Raw genomic sequence first — 20,509 nt, 5'->3', positions numbered from 1 at the left:
ATTGCTTGGTGGGCCATGGAGGAAGGGCATCGGTGTGCAAGGCGGGGGGAGCTTTCGGTGGGTTTTTTGGGAGCTAGGCTGGGAAAAGCAGGCAGAGGGAGGAGGTGAGGAGTTTCCAAAGCCTCCGGCACGGCAGCAGGCACCTGCTTCTTCCCAAACCGGCTGAACCTGTCTCCCTCCTGTCGCCTCTCTGCGGTTTTAGGGCGTTTGAAGTCCCCGGCCAGCTGAAGGGCACGGGGCGTGGGGGCTGCGGCCGCCTCCTGGGCCAGGCCAAGCTCTACCTCTCCGAAAAGGGGTTGTTTCCTCCGTCCCGCTTGGGGACCGGCCGGGGCAGGTGGAGGTCTGGGCCCTGCCGTCGGACGGGCGCGGGCGTTTAGGTACGGCTGCGCGCTTCCAGGCGGGCATGAGCGCGCCCGCACGGCCCCGCGGCGCCGGGAGCCGGGGATAGAGAAGTACAGTGCGGCTTTGGTTGGTTTTTTTAAAAGGAGAATTTAAGACTTCTTTTAAAAAACATGATAATGAGTTAAGACTTTTTTTTTTTTAAAGGAGAATTTGAGACTTTTTTTTTAAAAAAAAAACAAGACTTCGGGGCGCTGGGCGTGGGGGAGAGGGGCGGTGCTCACCTGGCCCGGGGGCGGGGCTGGCGGGGGCGTGACGGCGGGAGGGGGCGGGGCGGAGCGGAGCGGAGGGGCTGCAGGTCGCCGCCGCTCTGCGTTGCGGAGCGGATCGGAGCTGCGGGACTGGAGCGGAGCCGTCGCCGCCGGGCAGAGGAGCCGGAGCCGGAGCTGGAGCTGGAGCCGGAGCCGGAGCCGGAGCCGGAGCCGCAGCCGCGCCGCCGTGGCTGGGCCGGCGGCAGGTGAGCGCGCACCGGTGCGGTGGGGCCGGGCCGGGCCGGGCCTCCCGGCGAGGAGGGACCGCCGCCGCTTTGCAGCACCGGGGCGCGGCGCGGCCCGGCCCTGCCCGCAGCCGGGCCGGCACCCCCGGGAGCAGCCCTGGGGAGGGTGGTGGCTGCTGCTGCGGCGGCGGCGGGGCCGCTGGCCCCGGGTCTCCCCGCAGTGAGCCGCCCCCGGGACAGCCGGCGCCCCGTCCGCCTGGCAGGGCCTAGCGGCAGCGAGGCATAACCCCATTATTTTGGGGCTGCAAAGTGCAACGACCCGCCCTGGCGTACGGAGTGGGGCCGGGACAGCGAGGAGGTGACTTGGGGGCGGAGTGCCTTCAGAAACCCCAAATCCCTTAACGAGAGCCCAGGCTGGGATGACTGGGAGTTGCTTTCGGCACTGGCAAGACCCTGAGCCCCTTTGCCACCTGCCCGGTGCTGCGCTGGTCGTGTCGAGGACTGGGTGGCTTTGCCTCCCACCTGCCCAGGGCACGGGGAGCTGGCACCGGCATCCCCAGCAGCTCCTGACACCAGCATGGCCCATCCAAGCCCCATGCAAAGGAGCAGCATCGTGGTCCCACTTAGCACTGAAAATGCTGGCTAGAGCCCATGGTGGAGGAGCAGCCGAGGCGGCATGGGGTCTCAGCTACCCATGCCAGGAGCCTCCCCTCGCAGTCTGCATCCCCAGGACAAAGCTGTCTGTCCTTCCTCCCTTCAGAGACATCTCCGGCTCCCCGAGGAGAGGGGTTAAATTCCTCGATAAGAGCCTGGCTCCTCGCTGCATACTTCTGATGCCTTCTGCGAACTCTGCTGGCAGGTTGTTTCGTAACTCCACTTGTGGCCCGCTGCGGGTGGGAGAACAAATACTTCTCCCTGGTTTTTCCCTGCCCTGCAACAGCACTTTGTAATTGCATGTTGAAAGTCCAATTGCAGGTTAAAAACCCAAACATGGTTTTGAGGGTGGTATTGCACAGAGGAAGGGGTCACAGCCACACACCTCTCACTCAAACAGAGCGGCTGCCTCTGGCACAGCCTGTGGCACTCCCCTTGGGATGGCTGATTTCAGGAGAAATTAGAAGAGGCAGGTGGAAACTGGTGAGAAATGGTCCGAAGAGGCAACAAGGGAGCTTTGGCTGCTCCTCGCAGTAAGCCAGGGCCGGTTCCCAGGGATGCCGGTGCTAACAACGCACTTGCGGGCCCCGGCTCGGTGCTCTGCCAAGACTTGCCAGGCAGGCACTGGGCCCCAGGAACGTGTGGTAGCATGAACGCCAGAGCTCAGCTGTCAAATGGCGGGGTGCTGGATCCGGCCGGGATGGGGCAGCGATGCTACATGCACCCATCCACTCACCTCAGGGGGTAGCCGTGTGGGGTTGCACTCCTCATGCAGCAAGAATTGCAGCTGCTCTTAGGGAGAAGAGAGCAAATGCATGTGTGCACATGCTGTATCTGCAGTGGTTATGAGTGGGAAGCATATCCAAATGCTGCTTGCCTTCCTTACTGGGCAGCGCTGGCAGTGTCTGCTTGGGAAGGGGCTGCGGGGAAGGGGGGATGCTCTTACCTTCTGCTGGTTTCGCTGGAATGCCAGGAATCCTCCTGCATCCCTATCTGCCAGGAGTGCCTAAGCACGGTGCCTGGCCTCCCTCTCGGTGTAGCTCCACTGGCTTCCCCATGCCCTCTTGAGAGAAATAGCATGGAAATCGAGAAACCTGCCCCCCCAAGTGCCTACATTTTCTTAAAGCTGTTCTTCCACCTTTTCATAGAAAGCTGTGAGGCCGGGGAGTGCGGCTTGCAGCACCTGCAGGTGGCCAGCACCCTGCAGCATTGAGCACTGTGGGTCCGGGGGTCCTGCACTCTGAAATTTCCTAGCAAGGGGATGGTGGTTGCTCTAAAAAATAAAACTTTGCAAATGAGTGCGAGACACACATGGGAGTTAGCTCTACCCAGGGCTTGAAGGGGGGGACCTGAGCGACAGTCTGACCCTGAGATAATAAAACAACTTAAGAACTAAGTCTGATTTATTTTGAATTATTTTTTTTTTCCCTTATGCTTAAGAAAAGCAAGTTACAGCTGCACTCAGGCACTTGGTAGCTTTGAATACCTGCAGGCCCCAGCGAGCACGCTGAGGAGCTTGCCAGGCTTGACCAAACCTTTTGGCAGCAGGTGGTGGTTGGCCAAAGTGCTGCAGCGACGGTCAGTCTGAATCATCCCAGGGTGCTCCCTTCCCTGCTCTTTGAAATATGACTTGACCAAAAAAGGTAGCGTGGTGTAATTACTGAAGATACAGGGATTTACTGCGCCCAGGCAAATAGAGGAGCTTCTGTGCTGAAGTATTTTGGGGACTGAATGTAAAATGGGGTTGGGTGGGAGCTGGTCTGCTCTGGCAACATGTGTGTTGTCCACCTCCATAGTGGAGATGTTTGTTGTGGTTGCCTTCACCATCGCCATGTGCTGCAGAGAAATATTGCCCAAGTGTATCTGCTAGGGTCCACACTGGTTCATCTCATCCATGTTTTTCAACATCTCTCTGCCCTGTCCCGTTCGTCTTCTGCTGTGGGAAAAACCCCCAGTGGTGGCTTGGAAGTGCCCCAAGCCCTCATTCTGCTGTCCCCCCATGTGCTGGGGGGGGTGATGCTTTGGGACCAAATCCAGACAAGTTGATCCTCCCTGGCTGGAAAGCCATGATGTGTGTGCCAAGGCTTCGGAGCAGAGTATTTCCTCGAGTCGTGCGATGTCGGGTGCTGTGGTGAGCTAGGAAGAAGTCCAGGTGCTGCTTGACGAGGGGTTGCTCTGCGCCCAAGTTTAAATAAAGGCGCGAGGGACATTTTAAGTATTAGCTCTGTGTGTATGTGTTGTTCTTAAGAGCATCTTTTTAAGGGATGTTCCTCGATCTGCCCCAACTTGTCTATGCCCTTGTAAACCTGTGTAGTCAAATTAAGGCATAAGCGTGTCTCCACGGAAGGTTTTTGACAAAATCCTATTGTAAATGATTGCTAACCATTTTATGCCCTTCCATTTTTCAGATGCCAAGTTCATGAGCTTCTAAAAGCAGCTGATTATCTGGCGCTTTGTGGACTGGTGTCAGCACTTCCTTGAGGGCTGGGGTGCTTCCAGCTGCCCCGGGCTAGTCTTCTAGAATAACTTGTTGCTTAAAAAAAAAAAAGGGGGGGGGGGGGGAACCCACAACACTTTTTACCTGAAGACATGGGTGGATCAGCCCTGAGCTGGAAACTTTGGGGCAGTTGAGCACTGCCTGAATTTGGGAAGGCTTTCTCTGCTGCTTTGTAACCTTGCTGGAGCACAGGACCTGCTGCAGCTTTTGGTCTTAAGAGCCACATGCTCAAACCTCCCCATGTCGCCCCAGGTGCCTCCTGTGTAACTGGGAGGACTGCTGATGGGATGCCACAGTGCTCTCAGCAGCATTTTGGGGTCCCCCGTGGAGGTCCCCCAAGATGTTAGACCTAGCACTGCGCTCCTGAGCACGGGGACTTTGGAGGCACCTATAGCACCATATAGGAGAGTAGCTGGGTCAGCAGAGAAGCCCGGCAAGCGGCAGCCTCCCCTTTGCTCCCTGCTTTTCCTGCAAGCCCAGGGAAGCCATTGGCAAGGGGTGGGAGCACCCAGCTGGTGTTGTGAAGCTGCCTGGCTGAGGGATCACGGGGAGAGCATTTTTTAGGGTTCTTGCTGGCTTAATGATTCCTGCTGGGAATATTGCTTTCCCTGGGAGGCACGCGTGCGCAGCAGGGAGCTGGTCTCTGCCTCTGGATGCTTGCCTGAGGCAGCTGGTGGTGTGCAGGGGGTTGGATGAACACCACAGACATCTCTAGATAAGAACAAAGATGGGTGGGGTTGGTTTTTTTGGAGGCTTTGTGGTTGCTGTTTTCACTTGCTGATTTTTATTTATTTTATTTTCCAAGTTCTGGCAATGTTTGGAGGTGGCAGTGCTCCTTTCTTTGCAGAGCCAAACATACTTACAGTGGGAAGGCTGGGTGGACCAGAAGATGGGCTTTTACCTCTTTGCATGTTGTGATCAGTGCTGGCTGGTTCCTGCAACATGAACCCCTCTGCTTCTCTGAGGGACAATTTGAGCTTAATTAATTGTCAGAAAGCAGCTCGTGGTCTCCTTGGGCTCTTGACCGGTACGCCCATGTCTTTGCTTAATGGTTTGTGCCTCTAGAAAGTCAGGTGTTTCCCAGGCTTGCTCCAAGGATGTCTCTCCTTCCTCTCTTCCCTGCCCTGATTTCTTTGGGACAGGGCTTTCTCAGGGCAGCTTGTCAAGTCCTTGGGGTCCCATCCCAAAGGGGTGGCTCTGCAAGGCTTTCCCAGGGCTGAGCAGCCTTGGGCACAAGGTTGTACCACGTCATACCTGATCCAGGGTATTCCCACCTGCCCCACCGTCGGTGGGGAAAAAAAGCTGTATCTGCACAGGGATTTGTACCACAGAAAAGATTCCTGTAGGGTTTTAAAAAAAAAAAAAAAAGTCCTTTTCTATTGCTCTTTCTAGTCTTTTAAAAATCTTACAAACTCAGCATCTTATGTTGCAAAAGAATGTTTGCTCTCCCACTCTGGCAGGGAAATATCCCTGGGACCCAGGAGTGGATGTGCTAGAAACAACTTCGCTTTGCATGTTTGAGATGCTGCATGCTGAGGACTAGTTGTCCCTCAAATCTACTTCGCCTCAAATAATTTTTGGAATGTTTTAACGCAGTTTGAGGATTGCCTAGGCTGTGACCTTGGACTTGGTGCTGTCCTTTTTTAATTCGGTTGGCTGTTTAATGACCTGCTGGGAGTATAAAGAAGTTGGGGTAGGGGTTCAAAAGGCTGAGTTTCCCCAGAGCAACCCCAGGTGAGCATGAGTTGCATGAGGATTAAGCTCCTAAATGCTTCTGAAAAACCCAAGATATCTTTATTGCATCTCCTTCTCTGCGCAGGCAGGAGGGCCAGCATGGTCCCCAGCACCGGTTCCCATCCTGTGTTGGTCCTTCAGGTATCATCACTGAGTGCTGACGGAGCCCTTAACCCCCAGCATTTGGAAGGAGGACACCTATGTGTGGAGCAGGAGATGGAGCCCTTTGGAGGCATCAAAACCCCTTCAGCCAGAGGTTTGCCGCCTCCCAGCAAGGTGTTTTTGGGGATTAAAGTTGGTCATGCAGCCATGATCTCCATCGCTTGTTGAAGGACAGTGACTTGTACCCCCCAATGGATGGCCCCTTGAGTTTTAGTGCCAGACAGGGGATTGAGTTGCCTCTCCAGATATGTGTCTCCATTTTAGTGCTTTAAAGAGCTTATTATTTCTGGGTGGGTTCAGGCAGGGATTGATAGCACCTCTGCCTAATTAATCATGTGCCAGGTAGCATGAAAGCAGAGACTTCTAAAATACCCAAGTGTCTTATCAGAGGTTTCAGCTTGGATTAATTCTGAGTCTCTTGTTTATTTGACTCTGTGTGTTTGTGAGAGAAAGAAAGGAGCATTTTCAGCTCTCAGCAAATGGTCATTAAAGCTCTCTTTAATCCTACAAAGTTACGTATAAATATCCGTGGCAGCATGCACCTGCATATTCATCAGTGTATCCTCTCCTCTGGAGACCCAGCAGTACATCCTTGGCGTGTGTCCGCTTTCTGAAGCAGGGTAGGAAACTGCAAGTTATTCTGGAAATGGAAAATAAAATCTGGAAAGTTTATCCCTGGTTTTGCATTTGCTAATTTGTTAATTACCCTCTCCTCTAGGATGAGAATTGGAGTGGAAAGAGGATAGCTGGTGGCTGACACCATCTCTTCTGAAGGAGGCCGGAAGGCAGGTTGAGGGGAGAATATTTGTAGGTCATTTGGCTTTTTCATGTCCCTGGTCTTACTTGGAGGAGAGGTGCAGAGCCTTAATTTTCCTGTAATCCTATGGAAATTAAATCCTTGATTGCTTTGAGATGAGACAGGGAGACCAGCAGGTCAGTGCCTGTCTCCACTTGCCTTGTAGGTGGCCAAGGTGCCACCTCATCTTGTCCTCTGGGCTGGACCGGGTGAGCATCACGAGGAAGCTGCACTTTGAGGGTCATTTCTGGCTCTTCTGGAGGCATTGGGAGAAATAGCTTGTTGGTTGGCTTTTCCTCATTTTGGTCTCACCCTTGGCATGGAAAAAATGGAAATTTGATGGAAATTGAAATACTTCTCCTCTTTGGCTGGGGAGGAGAAAGCAGGTACTTTGGGTACTTTGGAGTATTTCCAAGGCTTGAACAGGCTCTTGCATCTCCAGATTTGCAGCATTCCTCCTGTGTCCCGCATGATGAGAAATATAAGCTGTTTTCTGACCTGGGAAATGGGTTGTGTGTAATAATGGGGGAATATTCACAAATTGCATCATGCTTTTGCTGATGACTGCTGTGAAAGATGCGTGCTGGCGTTGTGTTTGCATGCAGATGGTCTGGCAAATACTCCTCAGAGCTTGGCGTTTAAGAGCTGGATTGTGAGTCATCCCATGAAGACGATGGGCATTTGGGCATCCTGGAGCTGCTGTGCTGGGGCTCGCAGCTGGGCAGCGGCTGCAGGTACAGCGGTGCCTTGACAGCTGAAGAGCAAGCACCAAATTTTTTTGTATTAAAAATAAAGGCAATAGTTTTAGGGAAAAATTGGGGGGCAAACTCAACCCTGAAAGGTTTTCAAGTCCAACCTCTAATCCTCAAGGCTGATCTAGGTCAGCCTAGAGCCCAAAGGTACCTAGACCCAGCCTTGCTCCTGTGCTGGGAGCTGGACACCTAAATGCTTCCCCAGCCCCTCCTGGGCTTAGCGTCTGGGTGGGTTCAATTGCACTAGAAAAAAGAAGTGTGGCAGTGCAAGAGCTTTTCCTCTTTCCCCTCTAATCTAGACGTTGTTGCTGATTTTGCTTCGCCCCCTTGAGAAGAAACTATGAATTTACTCTTAGCTGCTTTCATGAAGTTGCTCTTCACTTGCACGTCTGGGGTTGATGGTAATGGTTACAGCAATAGCAGGTGCTGCTAATGTTTCCCTTGCAAACCTTCATCTTTACGGCAGACTTTACTAGCCAGCCTTGCCAGCTATTCTCCCCCCGTGACAGTAACCATTAGTGCTGCAAGGGAGAAATACGATGCATTAGGGTGAGGAAGATGATCCTTCCTCTTCCAGGCTGAAACACTGTAATGTGAGTGTGTGCAGTAGGTGGAGGGGGGGTTTTTTTGCTTCTTTTAATCTGTAATGAGCTTTTAGTTCGTTGCTCATCTGCGGGGTGGACTGGCTGGTAAACATCCCTGAAATGTCATCGCTGCCCACAGTCCTTGATATTTCAATATGGCTCTCGACACTGGCCTGCCATGGCCACAAATCTTGGCTTGTTTAAGAGGGGCAAAAAGTTCCCCAGCTCCTTCCCAGTGCTGCTTCTGGAGCCTTTGTGTGGGTCTGATTCCGTAGCAGACCCAAAAGCTTGAGTGAAAGAAACAGTGAGAGAAGTCCCCTCAGGTGGAGCTGGGATGGCTGAGCTTCTTCCACATCGGCTGGGGTGTGAGCCTCCCTCCCCTAAATCCCTGCCAAAGGCCGTCACCCCGAGGCCCATCCTGCATTGCAGCCCTGGGCAGGATTTATCCCTGGCTCTTCCTGCCCTGCTCAGCATCGGCCAACCTCGCCAGTACACCCCAGGCATGTTAGCATGGATCTGTAATTTTGGGGAGGAAGTGGAGCAGAAAATCCCCAAGCCTCTATTTGGCTTTTAATGGGGGGTTGCTGGCTTGGTGCTTATGGGTCTCCAGAAATCTGTCTCTTTGGGCAGTTCCTGCAAGACCCTAATGTGTGGGACCCATCCCCCTTGGGGTTCCGGGTGACTTTGGTGGTGGTCTGTGGCTTCAGGCTCAAGTGACGCTTCAGCTCTTGAGCGATGCCATGGGACTTAGTTTTCCTGGTCTTGGCCCTTTGATCTCCTTTGGGTGCAAAAAGCCCTTGAAACATGGATGTGACTTCTGCAGATGTTGAGCATGCGTTATGCATCGTAAAACACCCCCAGCAGAAGCTGATTGCTATCGCTTGCTATTGAAGCATGATGGAGCGCAGGGGTGTGCATGGGCTGGGATCCATCCGCACATCTCTGGTAAAGCTGCACCTTCAGGGTACGTTTGCAGTACCCCTGTCCCCAGCTAGTTTCTCCAGCTGAAGGAGGAGAGAAAAGCGGAGTCCGCAAAGCCCTCGTGCGGTTTCGAAATTACTAATTTCAGTAATTTGCTGATTTTTAGGGCCTGCTGTCAGGCATCCCATGGCAGAGCAGGGAGCTGGATGGGGCATGACAGGTTGACCCAGGATGCGGGGACTATTATGGCCACCCCTAAATAAGCCACTTGGGTGTGAATTAGAGCGCTGTGCCTGGTGCTTCCTTGCTCCTGGGTATTTGCAGCCACCTTGCGTAAGAGCTGGTGGCTTTGATAGGCCTGGAGGGTGAGTAACGTTTGCACACCCTCCCTGTGACGGGAGGATGAAGAGCTGCCTCTCTGGGCTATGACTGCTCTGGTGGGTCTTGTTTGTCACCTCTTGAGCTCGTTTAACCCCTGCCAGCTCTTTGTGCCGGGATGAAGTAACCCATTTGCTGCCCCAGGCTGGAGCCCTGCGCCTGTGTCCTGCCTGCACCCTGATGGCCCCCACACTGCAGGAGAGGATGATGACCTCTTTGGTAGGTGGCTCTCTTGGCTGCTTTGCACCAAGCCAGGAGATGGTGTCCCTTCAGGATCCCAGGGCCAGCATCCTCAGGACGAGCATGGCACCATGGAAAGGTCCTGCACCACGTGTCTGCAGGCAGGGCTTTGCCTGGTGCTCCCTGCTGCAGTGGCAGCGACCATCGGTGGTCGCCAGAGTTTGCTGCACGGACAGCTCGTTCAGAGCTGTGGATGATCACCTCCATCCAGCGTGGGACCTGCCAGCCCAGGAATAGCCACAGCGTCAAGCCTTTTGCCATGGCTGATCATCTCCACCCAGCATGGGAACTGCCAACCCAGGAAGTGCCACAGTGTCAACCCTTGCCATGGCTGATCTCCCCCCAGCATTGGACCTGCCAGTGGTGTCAACCCTTAGCCACAGCCTCAACCTTTGACCACAGTGTCACCTTCTGGCCTGGGATGGACACGGCATAGAAAGCCCAGCAGAGCTGCTCTATCCTGCAATGCCCTAGCCAAGGGCAGGTGGTGCCACTCCAAAAGAGGGACCCGAGGCAGGACACTGTCGATCGGCTGGAGGGGAGCCTGGACCACGGCCCATGCCCTCCAACCTGCTGCAGGATGAGCGCTGTCAAGAGGCTTTGGTTCCCCATGGATCTTCTCCATGTTGGGTTACCCCACCACACCTGAGTAACAGGGAGGCTTCTGTCCCACCAGAAAGCTGAAACCAGAGGGTTTCAGCACGCAGGCAAGTACCATCTCTTCCCTTTGGTGCCCAGGAGCTGGGCCCAGTGCTTCAGGCAGGGAGGGACCTCAGGAAGCATTAAATAGCTCCTGGATGTGTCACTGCAGCAGCTGATACCGGGTGGTGAGTCATGGCCAGCCGGCCAATGCTCCGGCATGCGGGATGTCGACACGGGGCCACTTCTCCCCTCCCCTCACTGCTTGCTGTTTACTTGTGTATTGGGGTCTTTTTTTTTACTTGTGTGTCTGTACACAGCTCGGATGAGCATCTCCCCTGGCATCGGGCGGGAGAGGAGTGAGAGGGTCAGATTCAAAGCAGGAATAAAATGACTGAGAGTACCCCAGCATCTGCCCAGAGTGCATCCAAAGGGATGCAGAGCCGCTGGTCCCGTGGATACCTTGGTCCTCCTTGGATGGTGGGCTCATCAGAGTCTGCTCTCAAGTACAAATACATCTTTGTTTATTAATTATAAGTCTTTATAACCCAACCCCCAGCCCAAACCCTGACCCAAAAGGCTGGTCTTCTGGCTTTTTGCAGTTTTAATTAGGCTTGCTGGGAAGCTATCCCTGTGCCGCTGCTCTCCAGCCCTGTACCCAACTCTTTGCCAGGGGGTGGACATAGCAAGGGAGGCGAGCAAACCCCCAAAAATGGGTGAATACTCAGTGCTGATGGGATGCTTGGCTCAAAACCTTCATGCTGGTCCCAGACAGTGCTTATTAGGCACTCTGGTAGAGGCGTTTGAGATGCTCTGGTGTTTGGGTTGTAGTTGGCCTTGCTGTTGGGTGCAAAACTGGCTTTTTCCTAACCATGTACTTTTTTTTTCCTTGTGTGTGGCAAAACATGGGAGAAAGGCACTTGCAAAGTGTTTGCAATCCTGGGCTGGAAGGTGCTGTCTCAGCTTCTGAGAGTGCCTGTGGGGGACGCAGGGGGGGATCTCTGTAAGTTAGTGGCTTTCCTTGCTTCTGTAAGGAGAGTGACTGGCCAATTTTCTTGGCTAGCCATGTATTATTTCAGATCCAAGGAGATCACTGAACACTTGTGAGTCCCGGCAGCCATCAGGATGGCAGTTTGCAGGAGCTACGCAAAATGTGCATCCTCCTGCACATACAGAAATGCTCCTTCATCTCCTTTTCCTTTAGCCCGACAGCTTTGGGGAGGCTGGGAGATGGCAGCACCAAGAAACAAAATAAAGCTGTAAGATCTGAGATTGTTAATTTTTAAAAAAAAATTTTTTTTTTAGTGTCAGTGTTTGAAATTCCAACTCTCAGTTAGGAAATTTGTTGAAGTCGTGGTATGAATCATCTCTACCCTCAATTTTAGGACCTATTGCATGGGGAAGGGAGCAGAAAATTAGTCACTTTGTTAATCTGCTTCCAATAAAAATGATGTAGAAATCCATGGGGGAGGGGGGAGATAAGAATAAAATGAGAGGGGCTTTTGGCAGTAGCCATCATGCATCCTAGTGCCTGCAGCCACCTGCTCACTTCCCTGTGCTGTTTTCAGGGCAGCCGGCATGGCCTGGCAGCTGCCTGCACTTCTGGTTCATGATCAAAGTGACCTCCTAGGGCGAATACAAACAGAGGCAGCTGGAAACCGGCCTCCTGCAGAGAAGTGCTTCTTCCCCAAGAAAGTGATTCTCACCCAAAAAAAAAGCCCTTTTTGCTATCTGGTGGTATAATGAAGGCAGCTAGTAATTTAAAGCAGGGGTCAGCAGCAGAGCTTGGGGAGAGGGGGGTCATATTTGCAAGTGGAGCAATGAGACCGCCCCCCAGCTGCTGATTTTTTAGGAGTAAAGAGCTGGGGGGGGCTACAGCAGAGGTGGTGCTGGGGGCAAGGTGGAGGTTTTGGGGTTTATTCCCTGGTGGCTTTTAGGGTGTGTTTTTTTGTTGGTTTTTTGGTTGTTTGGGTTTTGGGTTTTTTTGAACCTGGGTGATTCTGGCACCGTGGGCTATTGGGGATGAGATGCAGGTTGTGATGTGTCCCCCAAGCAGGGACTGGGGGCTGTGAGGAGCATTGCTGGTCCCCCCGGATGAGGATGAGCTGCCTTCATTTTGTCAGCTCCTCTGTGAGCCCAGGGTTTTGGGGAAAGAGGTGCAGCTGGGCTGGTTTTGGGTGGGCTGGGGGAGCTGATCCTGCCCTGGGAAGGGGCGAGGAGGGCAGGCAGAGGAGGGAGTAGCCCTCAGCTCTATTTACCACCCCCTTGCAAGGGGGCAGATAACATCCCATATCCAGCAGTGAGCTGGGAATGGCAACCCCAAAAACCCCAGGGGTTACGGTGAGCAATTGGTTAACGGGGACCCCCTGTGCTTGCAAGGATTTAAGGAAATAATAATAAAAATTATTGGATTTTGGGGTGCTGGGGGATGCGGCAGGGAGAGATGCAGCGGGGAGGGATGTGCTGGGTGCTTTTTGGGGGGGTTTTCCCCATATCAGGAGAAAAGCTGGCCACTGCTGCTCCCAGCTTTTTGGCAGCAGTGTGCCGCATGGTGGTGTGCTGTGTGGTGGCTGCTGGTAAATGATTGCCAAGGTGGCCAGCCAAGGCGGGGCCGGAGGTTGGTGACGGGTTTGAACCCAAACAGGTGCCTGGGACTGGCGTGCTGGCGGCCATCCTGCTCCCGCACCCGGCAGCATTCGGCAACCATTGCATTTTTTGGGCAAGGTGAGGCTGCGTGACACGACTCAGCCAGCTAGGTTATTTTTTCTTATTTACTTTTAAGCTCCTGGCCTCCCTGTGGGGTTGGAGCAGGGGAAGCTGGGTTCGATGCTAGCCAGGTCCCTGGCTGGGGTGGGGGCGATGCTCCCCAGGATGCGTTGCCACCCCAAATTTGGCGTTAGAGTGCCCCATGGGGGGAGGGGGGTTGGGGGGGGTGGGGACGGCGGATGGGACACATGGACTACAGTGGCTTCCAGGGTGAGCTGGGTGGTGCCACGGCAGCGCCTGGACTTTGCTCCACGCCAGGGGCCTGTTGCAGCCTTGACTGCATGGGGTGGGGGGAGTGGTGCCAAAACCCAGCTTTGAAATTAAATTGGGCTAAACCTTTCAAATTTTAGTGGGTTTGGGCTCACAGGGAGGTCAGCTGAGCCCAAGGTGCCCTTCACCCCCACTGGTTTTCCCTGGCCACCCAGCCAAGGCAAACATGAGCTCAGTGCCGAGGTATTGTGGCAGCCGCTCCATGCCCACTTTTCAGAGGTGGGCAGTGGGGTGGCACCGACGGGACCCGGTTTCTCCTGGCCTTTCTTGCACCATGGCTAAAATCCATCATCGCCAGAGGCAGGACCCTTCGAGCTCTCCCTTTGATTACTCAAGCAGGCAACAAAAAATACGCAAGAAGTGGTGTTTAACTCGAGGTCAAGCTTTCTCGCAGCCCAACTGCAAACTTGGGAGGGCTGGAGCTGAGGGATGGAGAGGCTGCAACCAGGCGGGTTAGGCTGGGAAAGCGGTTTGGGACCCTCTGGATGGAAGGCCTGGAGATTTCCTATATACGTTCCTCCGCCCGGGGCTTTCAGACAAGCCTGATGCTAGAAAAAAGTGTTATAGGGGAAAAGAGATACATCTTTCTTTGCATGGTGTTTGAAAACACTGTAAGCTCAAATATTTGAGTTCTTTACAGCTCGTGCTTAATTTTTTTTTTAAGGCTGTCGCAGTTTTTGAGCTGCTGGAAGAGGCAGGAGTTGGGTGTGCCCAGGCTAACAGGCATTATTTTAACGCAGGAGAGCCCTGAGAGCCCAGGCTTCACCGCAGGAGTTCGTGCCTGGCTCCCCCTCCCAAACCCCACCTTTGGTCACATTTTTGTGCATAAAGAGGCTTTATTTTAATTTTTTAATCCCTCTCTGAAAAATTAGATGGAGGTAAATAGATTAAAATGTGCATTACTTCCACCTTCTCTCAATATCCTGTTGCGAGGGTGGGCAGCTGGTGGTTTTTTCTGCCTTTTCCAATATTGTTTGGAAAATCCCACCATGCTGCGCTGCCAAATTGTCAGAGAAATTGCAGTGAAAGTCCAGCAAACCCATTAAAAGACTGCATTTGCAGCAGAAATAATCTGGGCATCTTCTGGGCACACAGAAGAAGATGCAAGCACACAAACCCCGTCATTTCCCACCACAGGAAGATTTGGACCCACTGCCCAGACATGAGAAAAAAAAAAAAAAGTGGTGTTTTTCGTTTTTTTGGGGGGGTTTTCAGATAAACATTGGTGGTTTAATAATACCAACAGAAACACAATCCGTGGGCAGGGAGAGACACAGAGATGGATGGAGGGTGACAGCGAGCAACTGCTTGGTCTAGGATGCACTTTACAGGATGCTGGTGTTAAAGATGACTTAATGATGCCACTCCTAAAGCATCTCGTATTCCTTGTTAGCGGCTTGGGATGGAAACCTGTTTTCTTTTCTCCCCACAGGCAGCCCATCCTGTGATGACCCAGTGCGCCTGAGGCCTGGCAGCCACAGGGATGGAGCTGAAGGTCTGGGTGGATGGGATCCAGAGGGTTGTCTGCGGTGTCTCAGAGCAAACCACCTGCCAAGAAGTGGTCATCGCCTTGGCGCGGGCCATCGGTAAGCCATCTCCATCTGCTGGAGGGATGCCCCTTTGCTAGTGGAGGCACCTGCCGAGGGGATGCCCCATCTGCAGGTGCTTCCTGGGAAGTGGAGACCTTGGCTGGGTGGGGTCCTGCTCTGGAGTGGTGGGGATGTCACCAGCTGCTGCCCATATGGCAGCAGCCTCGGCACACCACTGCTGGCCACAGCTTTCCCCATCTGACATGCTCACCTCCTCCTGGCAGGTCAGACAGGCCGCTATGTGCTGGTGCAGAAGCTGCGGGAGAAGGAGCGGCAGCTGCTGCCGCTGGAGTGCCCCTTGGAGTCACTGGCCAAGTGCGGGCAGTATGCCAACGACGTGCAGTTCGTCCTGCGGCGGACGGGCCCCAGCGTGGCTGAGCGGCCCTCCTCGGAGGGCGCTCCCCAAGCCCCTGAGAGGACATTCATTCGGGCCAGCTTGCCCATCAAGCCCAGGCTCGCTGGCACAGATGCACCCCGTTCCCGGGAGCCAAAAAAATCCATGACCTTCAACTTGGGTCCTGCAGGCTCCGGCGATCCGTTTGGCATGAGCCGCTGGAGGCACCAAGCGCGGGAAGGGATGGACTTGGAGGGTGATGGGGTTGTCCAACCCTCCAAGGAGGAGCTGTTTAGGAGGGTGCTGTGGCAGCAGGAGCAGCTGCATTCCTTGGAGGCCCATGGGGACACCCTGGAGATGGACCTACGGCTCTGGGAGCACGGCCGGCTCGCCAGCCAGGAGGATGAGATACTCTACCTGGAGCACCTGGTGCAGAGGAATGAGACAGAGCTGGGTGAGGAGGAGTTTTGGCAGAGCGAGCTCCGGCTGGAGAAGGAGTGTGAGCGGGAGCGGCAGGAGCGGGTTAGGAGCCTGCGGGCCAGCCTGGAGGAGTACACCCAGAGGATCTATGAGCTGAGCGCCCGGACAGAAGCCCTGCAGGAGGAGATCCAGTGGGAGATGGCCGAGAGGGCCAAGAGGGGGAAGGAGACCCCTGCGCCCAGCCCCATGGAGCTGGAGGACATGGCTGCCAAGATGAAAAGGGACCTGGAGGCCAAGGTCAAGCAAGGCACCCAGCTGGAGAGCAACCTGGCCAGCGTGGAGAAGGCCCTGGAGGAAGCTGAAAGGAACCTGCAGGTAGGTAGGACCAGGTTGAGCAGCCCCATGGGGTGGTGGGACCTTCGGGAGGGGATGGGGTATGGGGCCGATGAGTTGACTGGAGTTGGTCCTACCTCACCTGGCTGGTGAGCATGGGGCTGGGTGCACGGGGATGGCTCAGCGGCAGTGACCGCTGTCAGGGAGACACCACTGCTCTTACCTGGCCAGTGCAGGGTTGCACACCCATTGCTCTCCATGCAAGCTGCATCTAGGCTGAGGCTCCTGCTGGCTGGTGCATGGGGAGCACAGCATCGCCCTGCTCTGGCACGGACAATGGTGCTGGAGCAAATGGTCCATGTGCAGGGTCGGTGGCGTTGGTGCAAGGGTTGATGTCATCTTGGATAAAGGAGTCATGGAGGGGGATAGCGTAGATCCCCATGGTGCCTATGCATGAAGCCTTTTGACCATGCAAGCTGTGCAGGGGCTCGGGCTCATTGCAGAGAGCTGCATGGCATGGAGATGGCAGCTGTGGGGCTGACCCGTGATGCCCCCTGGCTCGCCTGTCCCAGCCCCCCCCAGCATCAGGGGGTCCAGGCACTGCGTGACGCCTGCCCTCCACCCACTGGGTCCCCTTCGGTGGAGCAAAAGGGAGAAGCTTTTGCCCAGCCAGGTGGTGGTAGCTGCCCTTCCCCAGAGCGGCCATGCTTCCAGCATCTCATCTTGACCATCTCGTTTGCATCCGGTGTCTCCCAGCACTGCAGCGGCTGCCGTTTGACGGCTGCTCGCACCCTCTTGTGGAGATGCAGCAAAGCAGGGCTGTTCCCAAAACAACTCCTTCCTCGTCCCCGCCAGCCGGGCACCCCGCTGCCCGCAGGCCCTCGGAGAGGGGCGGCCGAGCCGTGGTGCCCCTGAGGTCCCCTTCGCCGGCTCCAGCAGGGTGAGCCCCAGCTGGGGGAGCAGCCCCAGGGGAGTATGCCAGCTGGTTTTCAAGCATGGGGGGGATACGTGTCTCACCCTGTCCCCCCCCTCGGTGTGTGTTTTGCAGGCCCAGACCCAAGAGCTGGAGGAGTTAAATAAGGAGCTGAGGCAGTGTAATTTGCAGCAGTTTATTCAGCAGACGGGGGCCACGGTGACGGTCCTGCAGGCCAGGTCCGAGGAGGACGCCCAGCCAGAGCCGAGCCCATGCGAGCTGCCAGCCTGCCGGAGAAACGGAGGTCAGCACGCTGCTGCCGGCTCGGCCGCGGGGGCTGCTCCGTGGGACCCCTGTCCGCTCCCTGCCTCCCCCTCCAAGGGGGTCAGCACCCCCTCCAAGGGGGTCGGCCCCAAAGTTGGGCAGTTCTGCCCTGGGCGATGAGGTTAGGCAGCAGGGACAGGGTTTCAGTGCTGGCACGATGGTGGCTCACCACCCCGGGGATCTCTGAGGTTTGCTAGCCCTGGGGCTCTTTCCTCATCTACATTGAAGCCTCGGGGCTGCTCATAGCCATGCTCAGGGGTCAGATCCTGCATTGCTTTTTTTGGGGCCGGGGCAGCTGCAGGAAGCTTTCCTTCACAGCACTGCTGCATGCCAACCATGGTGGCGGTGGCAAAAAGCAGGCAGCCAAGGGCCAACACAAGCCCCTGGCGGCTGCGGGCTGGTGGGGACAGGCTCCAGCCACCAATGACCTCTTTGCGTTTGGTGAGGGAAGGGTGAGCACGCTGCCTGGGGTCACGTCTGCATCCTCGCAGGGATGAGAGGAGGCAGCAGGGAGCTCTCGTGGAAGGGGACTGGAGGAGACAGGGACCCAGTTGTTTCTCCTCTGGAGCACCCAGAGAGGGTGACGTGGCTGCCTCGCGGCACTGCAGTGGCCATGCCTGGCGAGCGTGGGAGGTGTGAGCCCTGCCCAAGCCAGGTGTTTTTCCCCATCCCACAGGTTTTCCTCCCACCACCAGTGCCGACTCGCCTCCCCACATCAGCACCAAGCAGCTCCTCTGCCACCCCAGGACCCTGCCGGAGCCCCTGGTGTCCAGCCTGAACCCCGAGGGTGCGTACATCCCGGCAGGCCGCTAGGAAGCGGGGAGAGGCTTTTGCTGCCCAAAACGGGCTGCAGAGAGCAAGTGTGTGCTGGGAGCGGGAGGCCAGAGCTATTTATAGATGCCATTAGGAAGAGCAAAGCTTACACCCTGGCAGCCTCTGCTCTGCTGCCAGGGGCTCACACACAGGCAGTCCAGCTCTCTGCCCTGCTGGGAGCTGCGGACAATGCTCCTCATCCCCTCTCCTGTTCCCTGCATCCCCTGGGGCTAAGACCTTGCTAGAGTTAAGACAGGGAGATTTGGCTCCCATCCTTTACAGGAGTCACTTTTGCTCCATCTTGGGGACCAGTTCACCCCAAAACCCTCTTTTCCACCCCCCGTGACTTTTTCCACCTTGCACCATGTTTTTGGGTGCAGCAAAAGCAAGCTGTGATGTCCCTGCCCACCATGGCGATGCTGCCTGCATCCCGGCATCCCATTCCCACACATGCCACCATCCCCTCAGCAAAACCCTACTGCCATCCTCCTCATGGCCCAAAACGTCCATCCCCATCTCACCAGATGCTGTGGCATCTGCATATCCATCTCCCAGTCCAGGCTTTGCGCTTGCATATGTCCTGTTTTCCATTCCCCTTTTCGTGAGTGCTCGCCCACTGTGATGGGGTCGCTCAGATTGTGTTTTGTCTTGTCTTGCAGTTGTATCAACTAGGCAGAGCATCTGGAGGTAGAAGGGCCCGGCCAGTGGAGGATCAATTGCCTTGCAAGTGTAACTGTATAAATAAACCATATTTTTTATATATATATATATATAATTTTTTTTTTTTTTACTGCTTTATATTGTGAATGGATGTGGACAGCCAGCCAGAGTATTTTTACAGACTGTAAAATAAAACCAGAGACCAACAACACAAAGCAACCCTCTTCCCCTGTGGATGGAAGTGATCCCCTTCTATTTTTTTTTTAAAGTGCTTTCTATATTCAACAGAAAACAGCGGCACTCCTGTTCCGTGTAGCCTCCTCAAAAGACCCATCGTGCATTCGGAAAAGTCCTTGCTCCTTTGATAGGGGAGCGAAGCTGTGGTGGAGGCCTGCCTGGAGGCTCACCTGGATGGAGCAAGTTACCGGGTTTTACAGCATCTCGCTGCAGCAAGCAGGGCCATGACAAACAGCCTCTTCACTGGCTGCAGGGGAGGCACAAGAGCAGCTTTAAGACAAATTTCTGCCCCCTCTTTTTTTGTTATTATAAGAAACCTGTAGTAGAAACCCCCTTTCCACGGTGCCACGGACCAGGCTTTAAGGGAGCAGGGAACACACAACGGGGGCCTGTTTTTCTTAAATCCACGTAATGTTTCAACTTGTTTTTAAAATAAAAAATTGCAGAATGAGCCCTTCCCCGGTGGCAGCGTGGGTGGGGAGCAGGACCCAAATGCTCTTGGTGGCATTTCACTGATTTTTTTACTTGATGGCCAGTAGTTACTCTTGGATTTTGTTCATCTGTCCCAGTGGGTCACCTTGTATTTTAACTGTGAAACCAAAGTAGTCTGGGGAGAGGATGGGTTTGTCCAGGAGGTCCCCGAGCCTGTTTTCAATGCATTGTATGCAAAAAACGTGACTCGGGCATAGTGTTCGCCGTAAACCCCTGCTTTCCCCGTACGAATGTAATCCTTTGTGCCGCGGTTTCAGTTTTCAATAAATCTTTGGGAAAGGATTTGAGCAAAGCGAGTGTGAGCATGCTGTTGTGGCCCAGGGCAAGCTGTCCCTGCTGGCTCCTGGTCCGGTGCCCAACAGGCACATCCGAGCGGTTTGTGCACCCCATGGCCGCCTCTTTCGTTTCCAAGCCATCTCTTTCCATTTGCCGAGTTAAAGCTGTAAGTATTTTATGACCGAATGCATCTTACGCTGCTCTTTTTTTATTTTTTTTTTCTTTTTTTAAATCACAAAGTGCTTTACAACCAGCGGATGAAGCTTGTCTCTGGTGAGAGGGCGGCCGTCTCTGGGATGAAACATGGCAGCATTTTAATAATGCACAGCAGCAGCTCAGAGCATTTTAGGACAGGAGGCGAAGGGGATGGCACTTGGCTACAGATAGGAGCAGGTAAGGGGAAAACTTCCCATTTGCCTTCAAGCCCCTCAAGCACCTGGATAACCACAAGCAAGAACGTCAGCTCTTGCTCTCTGTCAGCATCTCCCCTGGGGCTCTGGTGGGCTCTGGTCCCCAGGGACGTGCCCCTCTCAAAGCCAATTTTTGAGGTGCCACCGCAGCTCAGCAAGTTGGTCAAGTGATATTGAAGGATTAAAGTTTGCTTTGTTGGGAGGGTGCTGGTGCAGCTGCATCTCCGGTTACAACTGGAGAGCTGCCGCAGCAGGGAGATGCAATTTCAGAGTTGTCTTTTTTGAATCGGGTGCTTTTGGTTTTGTTTTGTTGGTTTTGGTTTTTTTCCCCCTCCTTAAATCACTTATCTTGGGGAAAAATGAGTTAAAAATATGTTTGCTCCATAACAGCCGCATCAAGGATTTTTCTCCCCTGCTTGCCTGCTTTTTGGGCTTCTTGTGCTTGTTTTTTGGACTCTCTTGCTTTTAAAATGAGACTCC

The 20,509-nt window shown here is 54.5% G+C and overlaps 1 protein-coding gene across 7 annotated transcripts; it reads left to right on the top strand.

Annotated features, from left to right (window-relative positions):
* The first annotated feature begins 674 nt into the window (after positions 1-674).
* On the top strand, positions 675-20,003 carry RASSF7 (Ras association domain family member 7). 7 transcript variants are annotated; one of them, XM_072865411.1, is made up of 7 exons: positions 675-856; positions 14,661-14,814; positions 15,042-15,946; positions 16,953-17,121; positions 17,818-17,928; positions 18,614-18,677; positions 18,903-20,001. In XM_072865411.1, exons 2-6 carry the CDS (start codon positions 14,712-14,714, stop codon positions 18,643-18,645), a joined length of 1,320 nt encoding a protein of 439 aa, XP_072721512.1. In that variant the 5' UTR covers positions 675-856; positions 14,661-14,711; the 3' UTR covers positions 18,646-18,677; positions 18,903-20,001. The 7 variants fall into 7 exon arrangements, 4 of the variants coding, with proteins under 4 accessions (XP_072721512.1, XP_072721511.1, XP_072721510.1 ...); XM_072865410.1 differs by having other exon boundaries at positions 18,614-18,689; XM_072865409.1 differs by having other exon boundaries at positions 18,614-18,683; positions 18,903-20,000.
* Positions 20,004-20,509: the final 506 nt, after the last annotated feature.

The sequence above is a fragment of the Ciconia boyciana genome, chromosome 6, assembly GCF_034638445.1.
Source record: "Ciconia boyciana chromosome 6, ASM3463844v1, whole genome shotgun sequence".
NCBI lineage: Eukaryota > Metazoa > Chordata > Aves > Ciconiiformes > Ciconiidae > Ciconia > Ciconia boyciana.
This window is presented reverse-complemented; position numbering and strand designations above follow the sequence as displayed.